This window comes from Alexandromys fortis, unplaced genomic scaffold (genome assembly GCF_014885135.2).
Source record: "Alexandromys fortis isolate MF-2015 unplaced genomic scaffold, M_Fortis_MF-2015_v1.1 scaffold_91, whole genome shotgun sequence".
In the NCBI taxonomy this organism is placed as follows: Eukaryota; Metazoa; Chordata; class Mammalia; order Rodentia; family Cricetidae; genus Alexandromys; species Alexandromys fortis.
In genome coordinates, this window is record NW_026067968.1 from 6,027,224 (window position 1) to 6,047,291 (window position 20,068).

Sequence of the window (20,068 nt, forward strand, 5' to 3'; positions counted from 1 at the left end):
TAATGTTCTAATAATGAGTCATCTAAATTAGTAATAAAGTATCAACGTGAGCCATCGACATTTTATTTTTTATTTATTTGATTGTTTTGAGGTTGGCTTCAAACTCTCAGGACTGAACTTGAACTCTTGATCCCCTGCCTCTACATTCTGAGTTGCTGTGGTTACTGGTGGGCGTAGCCATGCCTGGTTTCTGTGATGCAGGGGAAATGAACACAGGGCTTCCCACATGCTAGGCTAGGTAACAACTCTATCAATTGGGTTATAGCCCTAGTCTGCAACATTGTATTTATTAAGAATCAAGACAAGGAATTTCATATAGGTTTTTGCTGCTGGCCCCAGCATTCGCCTACTGGTCCACAGCTCTATGGCTTAGATGTGTCCCTTTTTCCAGTACTCTTTAAGTCTATGACTTTGGGCAAATCAGTCACCTCTCACTGCCTCAGTTTCCTTATCTGCTCCACTGGGATGATGACATAATTGTACTTACTGAGGGGCTCTTGATTTCAATGCTAACAGAGCTCTATACACAGATACCTATTCTATGTATAGGGAAGGCTAGCTTTTTTGACTGCATGCTCCTGACATTTGTATCCTTCAGTATTCTTGAGTTGTAACAGAAATCCAAAGCAATCAATTCAAAGGCTAAGATTTCATGCCTGTACTAGAGGATGTAGGCAGTAGGGAGAGTTCAGAGGGGTCTAGGCTCCTTCAGCCTAAGCTCACCCTCTAGTATGAGTGATGGAAGTATGGGGAAGGGTGGGTGAGGAAGGCAGGATGTCCTAGATGTATCATAATAGTGGAAAATTCTGGAATCTTGGCTTACCTTATTCAGCTAGGCTCTGGGCTCCTCCTCTTAGTTCTAGAAAGGGTGGTGGCTGTTCTGGCGGTGTCATATACCCATGCCTGAGTCCGTCACTCATGGACCGGGGACCAGGAACATTTTAATGTCAACTAATTCTGGGTCACATGTAGGTCAGGAATTCCAGTCTCTAGGAGCCAAGCAACTGGAAGAGGAAATAGGGGACAGAAGAGGACAGAGACTGGTAGTAAGAGCTTCTCCATGTAGCCAACATTTCAGGAGGATTTCACCTGTTCTAGGGGATCCCGTTTCTCCTCTGGGATTTGTTTCAGCTCTGTGCACCCATAGTAGCTTGTACTCCACATCAGCCTTCCCTTAACATCTAGTGAGTACCTACTGTGCTGAAGGCACAGAGAAGAGGAAAGCACAGACCGGGAACAGAGCAATTATAGGTTAGGAGGAAGGAGCAGAGCTGTGAAGGGGGGGGGGGGGGGGCTGTCTGTGAGGCCGAACAAGTGAGAGAGTGAGGATGTCCAAAGAGACCATGGAGTTCTGGGGGGAATGGTCTGCTCAGGTGCTTCTGGAAGACTCAGTGCTACCAATAATTGCTACTGTACAGGGTAGCAAGGAGGGAGGGGTGAAGACAGGGTCCTTCAGGTGGGGTGAGGAGAGACTGTGGTGAGAGGGAACAGAGAAGACAAGTGTAGACCAGCTTCTGAGGACTTTGTTGGCCAGGGGAATAGAGACGTGGAGCTAAGGCTAGAGGGTCCTAGGAAGCAGGTCTCTTTTGAAAATACTGTTCCAGTGTTAGCCTGGAGTGGGGCTGAAGGCATGGAGGCAGTGTAAGGAAGATAGCAGGGGTGGGAGAGTCTGAGGAGGGGGAGTGCAAGGCAGGGGACACATGTCAGTTTGGGGACTCAGGAGCACTCCTGCCTGAGGGCTTTAGCTTTTCTCAAGGTACTAGGTGAATCTTGGCCTAAGAGTTTAGAAACAGAGGCTGTGGAGGTACAATGAGAGTATAGGGCTGAAGTTGTTTTGGACACTGATACAGTAGATTTATTAGTGTATGGAGTATCATTTTTAATACGTGGTTGCATATTTTCCCCCATCAAGGAGTTATGTGTGGGATCACCCCAACAGCAATAAGAAAGAGGGTTCCCTTCATTCAGGTTGAGGGCTCCTTATGGCAGAGGGAGGGAACATAAGCCTGGAGGAGATGAGGTGGTATAAAACATCCACCAGGAAGCCAGTCATGGTGACTCATGCCTTTACCACCAGCACTGAGGAGGCAGAGGACAGCTTGGTCTCAGTAGTGAGTTCCAGGCCAGCCCAGGCTATTACTGAGACCCTGTCAAAGAAAAATCTAAACAAAACCCAATAAGTCAATCAGTGTTGTCACCTGTTTTTTAGTGAGTGGAAACACCAGCCGACAGGTTGCAGGCCAATTGGTACCCATGTGGCTTTGTGGTTAAACTAGAGCAGTGTTTATGTTAGGAGCATATCTGTTGAAAAAAAAAATACAAAGCAGGTATGGTGGCTTTTGTTTTCACACCACTCACTTGGTGGTGGTGGAAGCAGAAGGCTTGCTGTAAGTTTGAGGTTAGTCTTAGCTACAGTATGAGACCTTGTCTCAAAAAACCAACCATAGCCGGCAGTGGTGGTGCAGGCCTTTAGGGAGGCAGAAGCAGGTGGATCTCTGTGAGTGTGAGGTCAGTCTGGGCTACAAATGAGTTCTAGAACAGCCAGGACTATACAGAGAAAGCCTATCTTAAGAAAACAAAAACAAAAAACCCAACCACTGGAGAGGTGGCCTAGTGGTTAAGGGGGTGAACTTCTCTTGCAGATGACCTGAGTTTCCTTCTTAAAGCTTAGTGGGACAGTTCACAAACTTCAGTAACTCCAGCTCCAGGAGAGCCAACACCCTCTTCTGGTGACATTCTCTCTTACACACACATATATAACTCTAAATAATATCTTTTAAAAAACCATTATAAATTAAGCCAGGCATGGCAACACATACCTGTAATCCCAGTACTTGGGAGGTAGATGCAGAGGGGTCAGGGGTTGAAGGTCATCCTCAGCTATGTAGGGAGTACAAGACCCGCCTGAGTTAAAGGAGAACCTGTCTGAAATAATAAAACCCAACCAACCAACCAATCAAATAACTAACTGGAACGTTCACTGAGGCACCCGAAGTTACAAACTAGCAAGATTTCAGGGCTGGCAGGTAGGGTGGGGGTAGGCAGTAGAGGAGAGTTCAAATAATCTCAGCTTCCTTCTTCCCAAACCCATTCTCCCTTTCAGTGACCGGTGGGTGGGGGAGGACAGGCTGAATCAGGGTCTAGCCTTGGGTGAGGAAGGAAAGGTGCCCTGGGTGCAACATAGTAGCTGAGAGTTGAGAGCCAGGGGATCCTGGCTTGCCTTAGCCAGCCAGGCCTGCCCTAGAGGCTGTGGGCTTCCCTTTCTGGGGTCCTGATTCCAGAAAGAGGAGACACTTTCTAGGAAGTGGCTGAAAGCTTGGGGTTCCAGTGGGTAGGGAAGGTGACCCTTGTGTTGGGTCACTCCATCTGTCCTACTAAGTAACTGAAATCACTGTTGTGCTCTGTAGGTAACCTCAATCTATGGTACATCTCAGAAGGCAGGGAAGGAGTAGGGCAGAGTGCCTGCAGCCTCAAAGGTTCAGCTCTGCAGAAGTCATGACTTCATCCGGGTACCTGTACCAGAAGGTCACCTCTGGTTCTCACCTCTGATTTTGCAGATATCCTGGGGCTCATGCTTGCAGAGCCCTGGGTTCTCTAAGTAAAGGGGTGTCCTTCAGAGTGCAGTCCAAGAGCAAGACTAGGAACTTGGTGGGGGCAGGGATCTGCTACCGGGAGGCTCTGGGCCCTGTTCTTAAAGGCTACTTAAAAGTGAACGTGGTCACTTCAGCGAAGTTTAAAATGATTCGCGCTGCAGAAAACGTGGAAGAGAAAACTCTGCTTATTTATTCAGGCTTTAAAGTCATAAAACTCTCGTTTTCTCCCTGTAGCTATTTATATCCTGAGCGGGTGTAAAAACTGTCCCCATGTGAAGCCCAGGTCTAAAGTAACTTAAACGAAAAATAGCCCTCTCTCTCTCTTTTCTTTCTTTCTCTCTCTCTCTCTCTTTTTTTTAAAGCAATGGTTTCATGTGTTTCATGTATAGTCCCCAGGTCTGGCTGGCTGCTGGCGCGGGGGGTGGGGCAGCCCACCCAGCCCCACAGGCAGCTGTCACACTGTGACGGCCCCTCGCTGATCACTCCAGGGACAAGGACGCCCGAGGCTGGGTGTCACCGACTCCTACGCGTTCAGGCTCTCGGCCCTGCGGGGTGGGGGAAGGGCCAGGGTCTCGGGAAGTGACCCTCCTCCCGCGCCGAGTTGGGGACCCAAGCCCCTTCCTTTTCCTCGCGGTGGGGCCCCCAGCCGATCTAAGTCCCGCTGCCGCCTCGGGGCCCGCTCGGCACCTCCCCTCACCCCGACGCCGTCGAAGTGCTCCCTGGCCGATCGTCCCGACTCCTCCCGCTGCCCCTCGGGCAATGCGGGGACACGGTGGCCCCCAACCCAATTAGCGGGGAGCGTCATGGACTCTTAGCACAACTGCTTTCTTTCCCTCGGGGGACACTGCCACCCGAGAGCGTCGTCCCCAGGTTCCCTTGCCCTAGTACATCCCAATCCCCCTGGGCGACGCGGGGGCGCAATTAGTTTCTTCCAATTAGTTTCCCCTCTTTGTATAGAACCCATTCAAACTGTGTGCGTACTCCTCCGCGCGAGGGGGAAAGTAGTCCCGACCTTGCCCGCGATTTCTCTTCTCGCGTCGGGCACATTCACTTTGGGAAGCCGATGGGACGCTCGGCGGGATCCCTGGGGGAGGTGACGCGGGGGCCCACGGGGTGCGCGCAGAGGGAGCGGGGCGCCGGGGGAGGGGGAGGGGGCTAGCAGGGCGGCTAACTCCTCGCTGTTGCCTCGAGAGATGGATCATGGGGCGTAGAGCGATCGCAAACCTCAAACCACGTACAGTGGGCGATACGCGTCAACCTAACCTGGCCAACGGAAGCGCGGAGCCTCCCCCCTTTCCGTGCTCCCGCCCCCGAAGCCTGACGGACGCACCCAAGGACCTACCATAAAGCCGCTGGCCGCCCGGATCCCGTGAGAGCCAATGGAAGTGCGCGAAGGCGGAGCCTCCAAGCGACGGGTTAGGCTGCGCGCGGCCCTCCTCCTCCCAGGCCCCGCCCCTCCCCCCGCCCGCGGCTCCCGGAGTAGTTAGAGCCAGCGAAGTGCGGGCGGCGATGAGAGCCAAAGTTGCGCTCCGTTCGGCGTCGGGGGCTTGAGGCGGCTCGTCGCTCCGCCCGTCTGGGCCTCCTCTAGCCCCAACTCGCGCCAGCGGATCCCGCGCGCCCGCCCGGCCCGGCGCCCACCTGCGCCCCCTGCCCGCGGCCCGCCGCCCGCGCCGCACGAGCCGGGGTCCCCGTCACTTTGGCCCGGCCCCGGGCCCCGCCGATGCCGGCCATGGTGGAGAAGGGCCCCGAGGTCTCAGGGAAGCGGCGAGGGAGGAACACGGCGGCCGCCGCCGCCTCGGCCGCTGCCTCGGCCGCCTCGGCCGCCGCCTCAGCCGCCGCCTCAGCCGGCACCGCCTCCGCCTCGGCCGCCGCCGCCGCCTCGGCCGCCGCCGCCCCCAATAATGGCCAGAATAAAAGTTTGGCGGCGGCGGCTCCCAACGGGAACAGCGGCAGCAACTCCTGGGAGGAAGGCAGCTCGGGCTCGTCCAGCGACGAGGAGCACGGTAGGTGGCAGCCGCCCCCGCGCCCGGCCCGAGCCCGCGCCCGCGCTGACCGCCGTGCTCTGCTTCCCCGCAGGTGGCGGCGGCATGCGGGTGGGACCCCAGTACCAGGCGGCTGTGCCCGACTTCGATCCCGGTGAGTAGCGAGCGGCGGGAGCCCGGCGACAACTTTGTTTTTGTGCGTGTTGGCCTACGGTCCGCGGGGGCACACGGGGCGCGAGGGCAGGCGGCGCCGCACGCTCGCACACGAGTGTGCTGCAGATCCGGGTGCGGGGAGGCCGCGGGCCCGGGTGGGGACAGTACCCGCCCGCTGCGCCCCTGGCTCTGAGGAGGCCACACCTGGCCGGGCCGGAGTGGGGTGTCGGTGTCCCTGCGTCCAGGTGTGGTGCACTGGGGCCAGGATGGGATCCCGGGTGGCAGTGCTGGAGAGTTGGCGTCCTGGGGCGCTCGGACTCAGGGCTCCGCGGAGACTTCTTACTTCGAACCGTCTCCCAGTGTTACCCTGCCTACCCTGAGCTCTCGCTACCTCTTGACTCCCGTCCCATCCCATCCTGAGGGCCAGTGGAGTATCGCCCCCCCCCCCCCCCGTCCCTTCACCCCAACCAGGTAATAAAAGAAGTGTGCTTTCCAGAGAGCATCTGCCTCAATAAGAGAGCCTCGCTTGTGGCTGCTATTTTGGGATCTATTTGTAAATGTGTGTGTTTCCTTTATTTCTTTTTCTTTTGGGGGGTAGGGTGGGGAGGAAGAGGTTGTGAAAGAATAGAACCATCAAAAAGCCTTAGCTAACCGACCGTGTCCATCTACTAGAAATCCCTGTCCCCAAGAATGGGGCATTTTACTTCCCTTGCTGCTGATTTGTGTGGAAGAAAATTTAAAGTGATACTAGGGGGGGGGAAATCCTATCAGACAAAGGAATTCGCTGGCTTTTAATGCCCACGATCCTATCCCTTCTCTGTATGAGACTGACTTTAAAGGTGGTTGTTACAGGAAGTGTTTGAAGGGACGTGGGTTTTGTTTCAGAAATAAAATTCAAAAGACAGTCTCTTACAGCTAGAGTGAACCGTCCTGGCTGGAGGGCTTCAGAACAGGAGGCTTTTCTAAGTAGGTTATACCACTAGTTTGAAAAGATAAACGCTTTTCCTTGGAAACAAGACTGCAGAAAATTGCAAGGATCTGGCCCTTGGAGAAGGAGATTGCTTTTAAGTTGTTATTAAGGGACTGAACTCTATGTTTAGGTAAAAGTGAAAATATAGGAGAGAGGAATTCTGGGTGAGCGATTGGACACCCCAAGAATAAATGACGTTCAGATTTGTAACTCCAATCCCTCACATTTATGTAGTCTAACTCCCCTTTTCCCGACTTCCATTTTGTAAACTCATGTTAGTGTTTTGGGATGGTTTTCCCTTTCCCCACATCTTTTTCTGGGACTCACTTCTCATGTGGGAGTGACAGAACAGCCAGTTTTTTTTCTTTCCTCTTCTGTACAGGGCTCCATTCCTGGGTTGGCCACCAGGGGAAGCATACTGTTTTTGGTTACAGTTGACCCTATCCTTATTTTGTAGGTCAAGTCTATCTGCAGTGATACATAGAACATAAAGCTTGCCACAAAGTTTCTCTCATGTATTCTTCTTAAATACTGAATTGATCAGACCTCCCAGAAACTTGGTCTTTTTTCAACACATTTTTGTTACATATTTTGAAAGTTTATCTAAATGTTTGTATGACCACATGCTCAGTGGCCTAGGATTTAGATCTCTTAATCTCTGCACTGTCATTAACACGTCTGGTGCCTTCAAAATTAGACTTTTCTTTGAAACATCAAGTGTAATAGGATAGATAATTTTTGAACTCTTGGGACTTTTTTTTCTTGGTTTTTCGAGACAGGGTTTCTCAGTATAGCCTTGGCTGCCCTTGAAACTCACTCTGTAGACCAGGCTGGCCTCCAACTCATCCACCTCTCTCTTTCTCTTGGATTAAAGGTGTGTACCACCACCACCACCTGGCAACACAGGGTGTCTTTATACTCCAGGCTGATTTGAAATTTGTTATGTTGCCCAAATTTGACTTAAATTTGCCATCATCCTACTAAAGCACCTTTGGACTTACTTTGGTTATTAATATTTTTTTGGATCTTGTACATATTGTATAGTTCAGGATGTAATAGTTAATTTTATGTATTTTTGCCATGCTGGGATTGAACCCAGGCTCTTAAACATGCTAGACAAGCACTCTGCCACTGAGCTACATTCTCAGCTTGTCTTTGGACTTTTGATGGGGAATATATTTTCTAGAGTCTTAATAGACTAGGAAGTAAAGCACTGTAAATGTTCTTATGCATAGCTTTGTTGCCAGTTCATCATTCACATTGACATTTCTAAATTTCCTATTTTTTATTTTAATGTGGAAAGGAATTTAACTGTTAGGGAATTATTTCATACCTTGTTTTGTCAATCTGAGCACTTGGACACATTTGTTTATTATTTTTAAGTGATTTTTCATCTTGTGTTTATGGGGGGGTTTTTGTTTGTTTGTTTGTTTTATTTTTTGAGACACAGTTTCTCTGTGTAACAGTCCTGGCTATCCTGGAACTCCCTTTGTAGACTAGGCTGTCCTTGAACTCACATATTTGCCTGCCTCTGCCTCCCAAGTCTGGGATTAAAAGCCCGCGTCACCATGCCTGGCATGTACTTTCATTTAATGTAAAATCAAAAGAATCTTGCTGTTTTTTTTTCTTGTTTGTTTGTTTATTGATTTATTTTGAGGCAGGGTCTAGTAGCCCTAGCTGTCCTTGGAATGTACTAAGTAGGCTAGGCTGGCCTTGAAATCACAGAGCTCTCTACCTGTTCTGGTTCCAGAGTGCTGGTTTTAAACGTGTGTGCCACCAAACCTGACTGAGACTTGTATTTTAGAACAGAAATGGTGCAGCATCTTTGTTTACACCAGTTTGCCTTTAGACACAAGACACAAGACAGTTGTTCCTGATCCCATCCCCAATACAGGGTTTCTCTGTGTAGCTCTGAGACCATGGAACTCACTCCACAGACCAGGCTAGACTCAAATTCAGAGATCTGCCTCCTTCCTTTGTTTCCCCCTCCCATCCATTTTTTTTTTTTTGAAATGTGTGTGTTTTGCCTGCTCTTAATGTCTGTGTACCACATGTGTGCAGTGTCTTCTGAGGTCAGAAGAGGGCGCAAGATCCCTGGAACTACAATTAGAGATGGATGTTAGTATCCTATGGGTGCTGAGAATCATACTCAGGTTCTCAGAGCAACCAGTGCTCATAACTTATGAGCCATTTCTCCAGAACTATAAGACAGGGTCTTTATGAACTTATAAGAAATTTGGGGTGTCAGGTAAGGGAGCATACACTTGTAATCCCACCACCTGGAAGGCTGAGGCAGGCTAATGAGCTCAAGGGCCTTTCTTAAAAACAGAAACAATGCCGGGCGATGGTGGCGCACACCTTTAATCCCAGCAGAGGCAGGCGGATCTCTGTGAGTTCGAGACCAGCCTGGTCTACAAGAGCTAGTTCCAGGACAGGCTCCAAAGCCACAGAGAAACCCTGCCTCGNAAAAAAAAAAAAAAAAAAAAAAAAAAAAAAACCCCAGAAACAGAAACAAGACTGGGGAAATACTCTGGGCATGAGTACTTGTTATGAAAGCAAGAGAACCTGAGTTCAAATTTCTAACACCTACGTGAAAAAGGGGGGCATGGTCACACATGATGTCTGCATCCATGTTCAGTGAGAGGACCCTGACTCAAACCAAAAAAAAAAAAAAAAAAAGAAAAAGTAGAAATTGATAGGGAAAAAGGTATTGTTTCTGCTCTTTCTTCCTGATGAGTGCATTGTTCTTTCCTTCTGGTGCTGGGGATTGTCCATGCTAATTACATGCTTCTGTACAGCTGTATTTTCCAGAGATCTGCCTGCTTCTGCAGCTAAGTTTTTTTTTCCGCTAAGTTTTGAAAGCATCTTGTTTTTAAATTTTGTCTGCTTCCTGTTTTAGTGAGCAGAAAGCTGCCACCCCTCCCCTGCCACTCTTCTTTTTAAGACATGGTTTTCCCAAGTAGCTCTGGCATGCTGACCCGGAACTCTTGGTGATCTTCCTTCTCTAGCTTCCTGAATTCTGAGTTACAGGCAGGAGCCACCACATTTGGCCAGAAAAGCTTTAAAAACCAACCAACCAAACAAACTAACACTATACCTGAAGATGTGTGAATGGAACAAACTCCTCTCCCAGGAGAGACAGGATTTGTAGATCAGGCTGACCTTGAACTCACTGAGATCTGTCTCTAAAGATGTTGAAGGTGTGTGCCACCACTACCTGGCTGGACATTTTTTTAAAGTCTTTTTAATAAAAACTGGCCTCACACTCATTGTAGTCCTCCTGCCTCAGCTTCTTACGCAGTAGCATGAGTCATCAAGCCTATCTTTATGATAATTTTTTTTTTAAAGCCTGTTTTGCTTATTTGTAGACCTCAGCTTGAACTAATTTCTAGAGTGGTTGAAACTAAGAGTGCCTTACCTTGTCCAAGGAGGATTTAATTGTGTCATCCCTCACAAATAGCTGATGAGGTGGATAGAGTGCCATAGTTCTGAAATGCTCCGTGTCCTTAGAACCTAAGGCCCCGGCTAGGCTTAGGACCTGGCATAGTTAGGGATGAATAACATAGTTAGAGAAATATTCCTTCTCTCTGTTCACAAGGACAGTCTTGACCCTATGGGGTTAAACACAGTTCAGCGCACAGCCTCCCCTTGGACTCAGATTTTGCTGCCATATGTGGTGTCCAGACTTGTCAGGTTATGCTCTTAGATTCAGCATTTAAGGAAGAGTGAGGGGGAGCACCTCATTTATTTATTTATTTATTTATTTATTTATTTATTTATTTATTTATTTATTTATTTTTTCTCTGTGGCTTTAGAGCCTGTCCTGGAACTAGCTCTGTCTCTAACTCCCAGAGATCCGCCTGCCTCTGCCTCCCGAGTGCTGGGATTAAAGGCGTGCGCCACCACCGCCCTGCCGACCACCTCTTATTTTGATGGTCAATGTTTTTCTATTAAATAATGTGAAGGTTCCTCCCCACCCCCCACTTTTTTGTTTTTTTCTAGATAGTTTCTCCAGCTCTGGCATATTGTGTGTGTGGGGGGGGGGTGCACGCTTGTGCCACAAAAACTTTGTGAGAATTGTTTCTCTCCACTATGTGAGTTCCAGTGATAGAACTCCGGTCCCTAGGCTCGGTGGCAAGTTCACTAAGCCATTTCGCTGGTCCTTTTTTGAACTAATAGTCCTGGGATGATCAAGCTTAGTTTTATGTGGTGCTAACAATTGAACTAAGGTTTAATACATACTAGGCAAGAACTTGCTAACTGAGCTACATCCCCAAACCCTGGCCTCTATATTTCTTTGGTTATTTGTATGATGTGCTTTGTAGTTTTTTAGCCAGAGGTACACAGTGATAGGATGTACTGTTGGCTTCAGCTTTCTTAGACTTGTGTTATAAGTAAAGTTTATACTGTGTTAGTTTTTTTTTTTAATCGTAGTTCAGACATGCTAAAATTATGATGAAGGGAAAGAATTGGGATAGGTGCAGGGAATCAACCTCACAAATGCTGTGCAAGTGCTCTGCCACCGAGGACAGCCTCCCACTGTAAGACTTCTGTTATTCTTTTTGAGGAAGTCTTTTTTTTTGTTTTTTTTTTTTTTGTTTTTTGTTTTTTGTTTTTCGAGACAGGGTTTCTCTGTGGCTTTGGAGCCTGTCCTGGAACTAGCTCTTGTAGACCAGGCTGGTCTCGAACTCACAGAGATCCGCCTACCTCTGCCTCCCGAGTGCTGGGATTAAAGACGTGCGCCACCACCGCCCGGCGAGGAAGTCTTTTATTGTAGCATCAGCCAGCCTTGAGATTGCCATCATCCTCTTAGGTCTGCCTCCAGAGTTTATGGTTAGCACTGACTTTACCTTGTCAGCTGACTTGTAAAGGTGTTATGCCTGTGCAGAGTAGGCAGCTGACGTTTTTTTGTTTTATTTCTGGGAACTGAACTTATGGCTGATCAGGTACTCTATTACTGAGTTACTACCATAACCACTTCCCCCCTATTACTTAAAAAAAAAATCCATCCAGTGTATAAATTTGAAGGTCATAGAGCAACCTTCAGGAATTGATGTTCTTCACCAAGTGGGTCCCAAGGATTAATTCTGGTTTGGCAAATGTCCTTACCTGCTGAGCCCCACCTTCATCTCAGTCTCATGTAGCTTATACTAGCCTTGAACTCACTGTGGAACTGAGGATGGCCTAGTTCTTTTGCCTCCATCTCCCAAGTGGTGGGATTACAGGTGTGTGCCACTACCCTGGCAGCTATTCTGTTTCTACATGAGGGAAATAGAGGCCTGGAAAGTTATAGTGGTCTATATTTGTCTTTAATTTCCTAGTCATTAAAACTGTCTCAAGGTAGGTAGGGCCATCTGAACCAAACCTTATGTTTTATTGTTTTAGGGCCTTGTTATTGGGTTCAGTTAGTAGTGTGAGTCAACTCTACATGCTTAGAATTTTGGAAAGAGAAGAGTTTTAAGACTATTAAAAATTGAAATTCTGCTGGAGAGATGGCTCAGAGGTTAAGAGCATTGCCTGCTCTACCAAAGGTCCTGAGTTCAATTCCCAGCAACCACATGGTGGCTCACAACCATCTGTAATGGGGTCTAGTGCCCTCTTCTGGCCAGCAGGCATACACACAGACAGAATATTGTATACACAATAAATAAATAAATAAATAAATAAATAAATAAATAAATATTTAAAAAAAATTGAAATTCTGCAGGGCGGTGATGGCGCACGCCTTTAATCCCAGCACTGGGAGGCATAGGCAGGCGGATCTCTGTGAGTTCAAGGCCAGCCTGGTCTACAAGAGCTAGTGCCAGGACAGGCTCCAAAGCTACTGAGAAACCCTGTCTCGAAAAACTAAAAAAAAAAAAAAAATTGAAATTCTAAGATAGTTATTATATATAATTTGATGGTGCCTTTTTATTTTGCAAATCATCATCAGGTAAGATAGAATTATGAATACAGAATTATTAGTTAGGTGTGGTGGTACATGTCTGTAGTTCTCATTCAGGAGGGCAGAGGCAGAATAATTGTCATGAATTTGAGGCCAGCTTGCACTAGACAGTGAAACCCTGCTTCAGAACATCAGATAAGTCGGGGCAATTGGAGAGACGACTCATTCATTAGGAGTGCATAGTGCTCCAGAGTTCAGTTCCCAGCACCCACACTCGGTGGCTTACAACCACCTGACCACCTGTAACCCCAGCTTCAGGGAAATCCAACACTTGGTCTCATCGGCATATGCCCTCCTCCAACATACATAATTAAAAAATAAAATAAGTCATAAAACAAAAGCAAACAGAGTTCAAGAGAAAACATTTCAAATGGAATAGTGCTCTCCCCTGAGACTGACCATTGTTACATAAACCATATCCGGTCCAGTTAAAGTTGTACCTTCTCCTCATTTTATTTATTAGCTTGAATTGAGTTGCATTATTTATTTCTGTGATTGTTTACATCCCTCAAGAAGCAGACAAAATTAGATGTGCAAATGATTCATTGGGATAGATGCTTGTGAGGATAATGAGGAAAGAAGCCAGGACCTGTTGTGCATGCAGGTTGTGACACCTGTGAAAGAGAGACTTGAGATGGCAGGGCACTTGTAACAGGACTTTTGAGGGCAGGGACAAGAATCACTATGGGTTTAGATAACTTGCTGACTCAGCCATTGGCTGGGGCAACTTCTCTTTAACATGGATGTTGGAGAAGACCTGAAGGTTCCGGGCAGCTTGGACTGTTTGGGGACCCACTTCCTGTAGAAGGGAAATTAAGCAGCATACTTCAAGGATTCTAGAACTCTGAATGTTGTTTGATTAGTAGATTGATTTTTTTGTGGTGCTGGGATCAAACCCAAGGTCTTGTTCATGCCAGGCAAATGTTCCACCCCTGAGTTACAGCACCTGCCCTTTTGCTTTGAGACCAGGCCTGGATGTGTAGTCCAGATTGATTTTTGAAATAAGATCTTGGCTCTCTCTCAAGTACTGGGTTTATAGTTATGTGCCACTACACTCACCTGATTATGTTTTTATATTTTAGTTAATACTTAGGTGTAATAAGTTCTCTCTCCAGACCTTTTCTGGCTTTTAAAAATATTTTCTCATTTTAAGATGATTCCTAACTCAAACTCAAGATGCTTATCTTTGCTGTATAGCAGAGGATGACCTTGAACTGTTGATCCTAAGTAGGAGTATGGTCTGTACCAGGTTGACTTTGTGACAGTCTTTTTTTTTCTGTTTGAATCTTTTGTGATGAGAGATATATGTACCATTCTGTCCACTTTCTAGTTTTTATCTAAAAAGAATTATTTGTGCATGTCCATCTATTTTTGATACCTTTCAAACAAGGCATACACACTCTGAAGCTAGCCAGGTAGGTAGTTAGGCAATTTGATTTCTTTCCTCTTTCCCTTTAGAGACTTGGACTGCTTACTGGGTGGTGGTGGTGCACACCTTTAATTCCAGCAGTCAAGGCAGGCAAATCTTTGAGTTTGAGGCTAGTCTAGTCTACAGAGTAAGTTCCAGGATAGCCAGAGCTACACAGAGAACCCCTGTCACGAAAAACCAAATAAATAAGTAAGTAAATAAATTATTAAAGACAAGGACTCCCCATGTATCCCTGGTTGGTTTGGAACTGGCTATATAGACCAGTGTGGCCTCCACTTCTCCTCCCTCTGCCTTCTGAGTGTTGTGATTACAGGTGTGCACCACTGTGTCCAGCCCCCAATTCCTTTTCTTCATGTATTAGAGTTATATCTTTTTTTCTTTTTCATTTTGAGACATCTCATTATGTAGCCCTGGCTGACTTGGTATTCATTCTGTAGATCTTGCTGGCCTCAAACTCAACAATCTACCTTTCTTTATCTCTTGTGTGCTGGGATTAAAAGTGTGTGTTACCAGGTCTGGCTTAGGTTTATTAATTTTTGAAACATGGTTCTTTGTTTTATTTTGTATTTTCCTAATTATACGAAATTAGTGAGGTTGAGTTGCTCTTTTTGTTTGTTTTCAAGACAGGGTTGGTTCCTCTGTGTAACAGCCATGGCTGTCCTGGAACTCACTTTGTAGATGAGCCTGACTTAGAGATTCTGCCTTCCCCTGCCTCCCAAGTGTGGCATTAAAGTGTGTGCCACCATGCCCATTGAGTATCTTTATTATTTCAAAAAATTATTTTTTTATTTTATGTGTGTTTTGCCTGCATGTGTATGTATGACCATTGGTGTGCAAGTAGGTACCCATGGAGACCAGAAGAGGATACTAGATACATCTGTAGTAGGAGTTGTAAACTACCTTGTGGGTACTTGGAACCAAACTTAGATCCTCTGCAAGAACAACAGATGTTCTTAACTGCTGATCCATCTTTACAGCCCCCTCTTTATTTATTTTCTAAATTTGTATTATGTGTGTGTGTGTAAACAAGGGCATGTGGAGGTAGGAAGACAGTTTTCAGAAATTGATTCTGCTGTGGGTTCTGGAGTCATGGCTCAGGTCTTCAGGCACATGCAGCAATATTTCTAACTGCTGTGCCAGCTCATCAGCCCACCTTTGCTGTTTTTTCTGTAGTGTTGGTAATTTTTATTGTATGTTTTAAATAATGAAGTTTTTGAAGACAGGGTCTCATTGCGTAGCTCAGGCTGGCCTGGAACTTGCAATGTAGCTCAGGCTGGCCTGAACTTACAGAGATCTGCCTGTTTTTTTTTTTTTTTTTTGGTTTTTCGAGACAGGGTTTCTCTGTGTTTTTGGAGCCTGTCCTGGAACTAGCTCTGTAGACCAGGTTGGTCTCGAACTCACAGAGATCCGCCTGCCTCTGCCTCCCGAGTGCTGGGATTAAAGGCGTGCGCCACCACCGCCCGGCCTGCCTGTTTTTCTTGACTGAATGCTAGCATTAAAAGCGTGAAACACTGTGCTAAGCTTCTGTTTTATGTTTTGAAACATTCTCTTGTTGTCTAGCATGCCCTTCTTTGGTAGCTCTTTTTTTTTTTTTTTTTTTTTCTGCTGTTGTTTTGTTTTTTGTTTTGAGACAGGGTTTCTCTGTAGCAATGGTCCTGGAACTCACTTTGTAGAACAAACTAGCCTCGAATTCACAGAGATATGCCTGCTTCTGCCTCCCAAATGCTGGAATTAAAAGAATCCACTGCCACCACCTGACTTTTTGGTGTCTATTTTTAAAAAAGAGTGTCTCATACATAGCTCAAACTGGCCTTGAATCTACCCTCCTCCTGACTTTTCAAGAACTAGATTTCTAAGCTATGCCACCATGATTGATTTTTTTTGGTCCTCCCTTAACAGTTTAAGTAAGTTCGTGTATTTGGATGTTAATCTTTAATAGTTGCATATGTGGTTTTTGTTTTTAATTTTGATTATGGGAGCCTGGCGGTGGAGGCGCACGCCTTTAATCCCAGCACAGTGGAGGCAGAGGCAGGCGGATCTCTGTGAGACCAGCGTGGTCTACAAGAGCTAGTTCAAGGACAGACTCCAAAACCACAGAGAAACCCTGTCTCAAAAAACCAAAATAATAATAATTTTGATTATGGGAGGATTTTAATTTCTTTGATTAGGAAGGAATAAAAATATTTCCTTGGTTGGGGATTGTACTCATACTGGTGTTGGTGCTTAGCTCCTATAATGTGTCACTGTAGGACTCTTGGTTTCTGAGATGCCTGTCTCCAAGAATTGAGACCTTCTGGTGTTTTCAGAACTAATCCTCTTCAGTTTATGTTGGTATGTTATTAACTGGTTGACCCAAATTACAGTGTCAGGTAGTAGCTCTGATTTAATGTCTGTCTGCCTCGCGTGCATTATAGTAGCATATTAGAGGTTAAAGTGAAGGCTTTGATTCCTGGAATGGTCAGTTATTTTCTCAGAAGGGGTTAAAGTGCTGTCTTGACCATTTGCCGCTGGTGCACAAGAGAACGACTGAGCGTGTGGATAGAGAGATGCAACTTATCATCACTAACAGGAGAATAACAAAGTAATGACCTGTCAGGGCCAGGTCAGGTTAGCACTCATTTGTTCCAGACTTGTTTTTATACTATTTGATCATTTAATCCTTCCCAAAATCACAGCAGGGAAAGATACTATCTTCATTTTCTATATTTAGAACCCAAATAGTTAGTTATGGTTCAATCTGGAAATGTTCAGTACATTATTAACTCAGTGTTGTCATTAGCTTTAAGAGACAATGTTAAGAATGGGCCAGGAATAACTTATTAACAAGGTAATCATTAATATCAATTTTTCAGTCTAGTATGAAACCAGAAAACCTCGTAAGGAAAACATTTGGTAGCAACATTTTGTTGTATCCATAGGTTAGTTCTTTCCTTGTGACCTAAATGGTTAGATAGAGCGTCTGTTTATTTATAAGCAGGGTCATCCTGTGTGGCTCAGGCTAGCCTTCTAATGCTCTACATTCAGGCTCCTAAATTTGGGGATTATAGGCATGTTTCATTGTAACTGAGGATCTATCTATCTATCTATCTATCTATCTATCTATCTATCTATCATCCATCTACCTACCTACGTACCTATGTTGTTTTCAAGGCAGGGTTTCTCTGTGTAGCCCTGTACTTACTCTGTAGACAATGCTATTGTACTAGAACTTGGAGATCAGCCTGCCTCTACCTTTGCTGGGATTAAAGGTGTGTCCACCACCATAGTGGTTGAGTTTTATGTTTAGAGTTGCCAAGCTAGCTTCATGTTAAATTTTAATTCTTCTAATTGGCAGTGAAATTAGATAAATTGGAAGCATCTAGCTTGGTGACTGGAGGCAAATTGTTGGTAGCTTTAAAGTTTAGAATGCACTGGAAGGGTTTATTTTTAAAGATGTATTTTTTTTATTTTATGTGTATATCGCCTACATGTATGTATTTACACCACATGTGTGCCTGTGGAGGAGGAGGTCAGAAGAGGGTATCAGACTCCCTGGAACTGAAATTCAGTTGCCATGTGGAGTACTTGGACCTGAACCTGGGTCCTTGCAGAAGTAACAGTTGCTCTTAGTTGAACCATCTCTCCAGCCTCACTGGAGGTTGTTTGAAGGGAGCAAGCAGCTAGTGTGGTTGTGTAACTTAAGGTTGAAGTCTAGCAGTGTGGACTGCTCTTTAACATTAGAGATCTCTGTCTCACCTCTGGAGTGTGGTGTACAGGACTACATTGAACCTGAGCTGTGAAATGACTTTAAGGTCTTTTTCTTGCTGGGGATGGTTGTGCATGTCACTGATCCCAGGACTTTAAGAGGCTGAAGCAAGAATATTGATCAAGTTTGAGGCCAACCTAGGCTACAGAGAAAGATACTGATTTAAAAGCAAAAATGAAACGAAAAAACTAGACGATTTTTTTTGAATAAGATATGAAATAATCTCACAGATATAATCAGATACCTCAGTAGTATTGTTCTGCAGCAAATTTCTTTCCTTTTCATATTGCTCACGTTCTTCCTTCAGAACTCAAGCTCTCCCTTCACCATTGAAACCAATGTACATACACGTGTCTTAGTCAGTACTTGTGCTGTATTTTTCGGGGTAGTATGTACAGCTGACCCTTGAGTGGTACAGTTGAACTGCATGGCCTACAAGCAGATTCGTAGATTGGATTTTTGTGACAATTAGAAAAAGCACACAGGTGAACCGTGTAGCCTAGAGAAACTGAAAAACTTAAAGCAAAGTTGTCATGAACATTGATGATATAGATGAAACCTGTGCATTCAAACATACAAGAAGTTGACATTAGATGGGGTGGTGGTACAGACTTGTAATCTTAGTACCTGAGAGGCTGAGTGAGGCAGGATTGTTGAGGGTTCGAGGATAATATAGTGAGTGCCAGACCAGTCAGAGATATGCTAAACTAGGTTGGGGAAAAGAAAATTGAAATTTGTTAAAACTTAACGCATACACAGACTGAACAGTGTCGGTCAGTCTAGAGAAACACAAAATGTTGGGCTTGGAAGGTCTAGGCCAGCTTGGGCATTCTGAGCCCCCTCCTTCCCTCCTTCCTTCAAATGTAAATCAACATAAGGTACATTATCATACTATAACAAGATAAAATCGACTAGTGCATATTTCACTACTGTAATAGCTGTGGCTGCTTCCTGGGTTTCATGTTAAACCATATGTGAGTTCATCATCATCACCCAAGCAGGATCTTGCAGTAAACTGTGTGTTGTAGTAAAACATGGTATCTTGACATTCTTGTTTATTTTTCTACTATATAGAATGCATATACTATACAAAATATGTGTTATTGATTGTTCCCAGTAATGCTTCCAGGCAGAGACTGGTAGTAGTTGAGTTTTTGTCAAGTAGGGCCAGAGAGAAGGCTCAGCTGTTAAAGGCTAGGCTCACAATCCAAAATGTAAGTTTTTGTCAAGTAATGAGTAGATAGAGCTGAGGTGAATAGCTCATGGTAAGGCACTTAAGAGTTGGCTACAAGACCCAATACTGCAAAAAGAAAGAAAAAAATTTCATTGAATGAGAAGTCTTTCTTGAATTTTGAGCATTTCTGTTTTGTATTACCTATACTCACTGACTGTGTTACTCTCATTGGCATAGAAGTTTCTCAGCCTGATGTTCTGCTTTTCTGAAATTCTTAAAAATTATTTTGTGTGCAAATTTTACCTGCATGTATGTCTGCACTGTCTACATGCCTGGTGCCTTCAAAAGCTAGGAGAAGGCATTGAATCCCCTGGACTTGGAGTTACAGATGATTACAGCCCCCATGTTGTTGCTGGGAATCAACCCCAGGTTCTCTGGAAGAGTGACGTGTGTTCTTAACTTTTAGCCCCTGATGTTCTGCTTTTAAACATAACGTGGGAAACGGCTGGATAGATGGTTTAGTTAAAAGTGCTTTCAGAAGACCTAGGTTCAGATCCCAGCACCCATATGGTGCCTCATAGTCATCCCTAACTCCAGTTCCAGGGGACTGGATGTACTCTTCTGAACTCTGAAGGCACCAGGCAGGTAAAATAGTCACATGCATAAAATAAAATTAAGAAATCTAAAGTAAAATAAAAAGCACTAGAATCGGGACACTATTTGTGTGAAAAGAGCTGAGTTAATCTTACCTGATGTTAAAAGTGTGAAATTTTCTGGAAGATAGTAATTATATCACATAGTTCAGGTTTCTTCTAGGGAGAGGTCTAAGCAGAAGGAATGATGCAAGTTCAAGGCTAATGTGGGATATATAGTGAATTCTAGGCTAGCTTGAGGTATGAGACCCCATCTCAAAAAGTCAACCAAACAATAAAAATCAAACCATTTCTTTGTGATCCACAAAGTCAGGTAAGTATCTTTTCCTTCCCTTCCCTTCCCTTCCCTTCCCTTCCCTTCCCTTCCCTTCCCTTCCCTTCCCTTCCCTTCCCTTCCCTTCCCTTCCCTTCCCTTCCCTTCCCTT

General features: G+C 45.4%; 1 protein-coding gene across 1 annotated transcript in view; it reads left to right on the forward strand.

Moving 5' to 3' along the window:
• Positions 1-5,175: 5,175 nt before the first annotated feature.
• The window catches only part of Rcor1 (REST corepressor 1), an 86,800-nt gene continuing 71,907 nt past the window's right edge, over positions 5,176-20,068 (forward strand). Inside the window, exons 1-2 of the mRNA XM_050154691.1 lie at positions 5,176-5,596; positions 5,670-5,729. Coding sequence (XP_050010648.1) covers positions 5,314-5,596; positions 5,670-5,729 — 343 coding nt within the window. The 5' untranslated portion in view covers positions 5,176-5,313. The remainder of the gene's footprint in view (positions 5,597-5,669; positions 5,730-20,068) is intronic.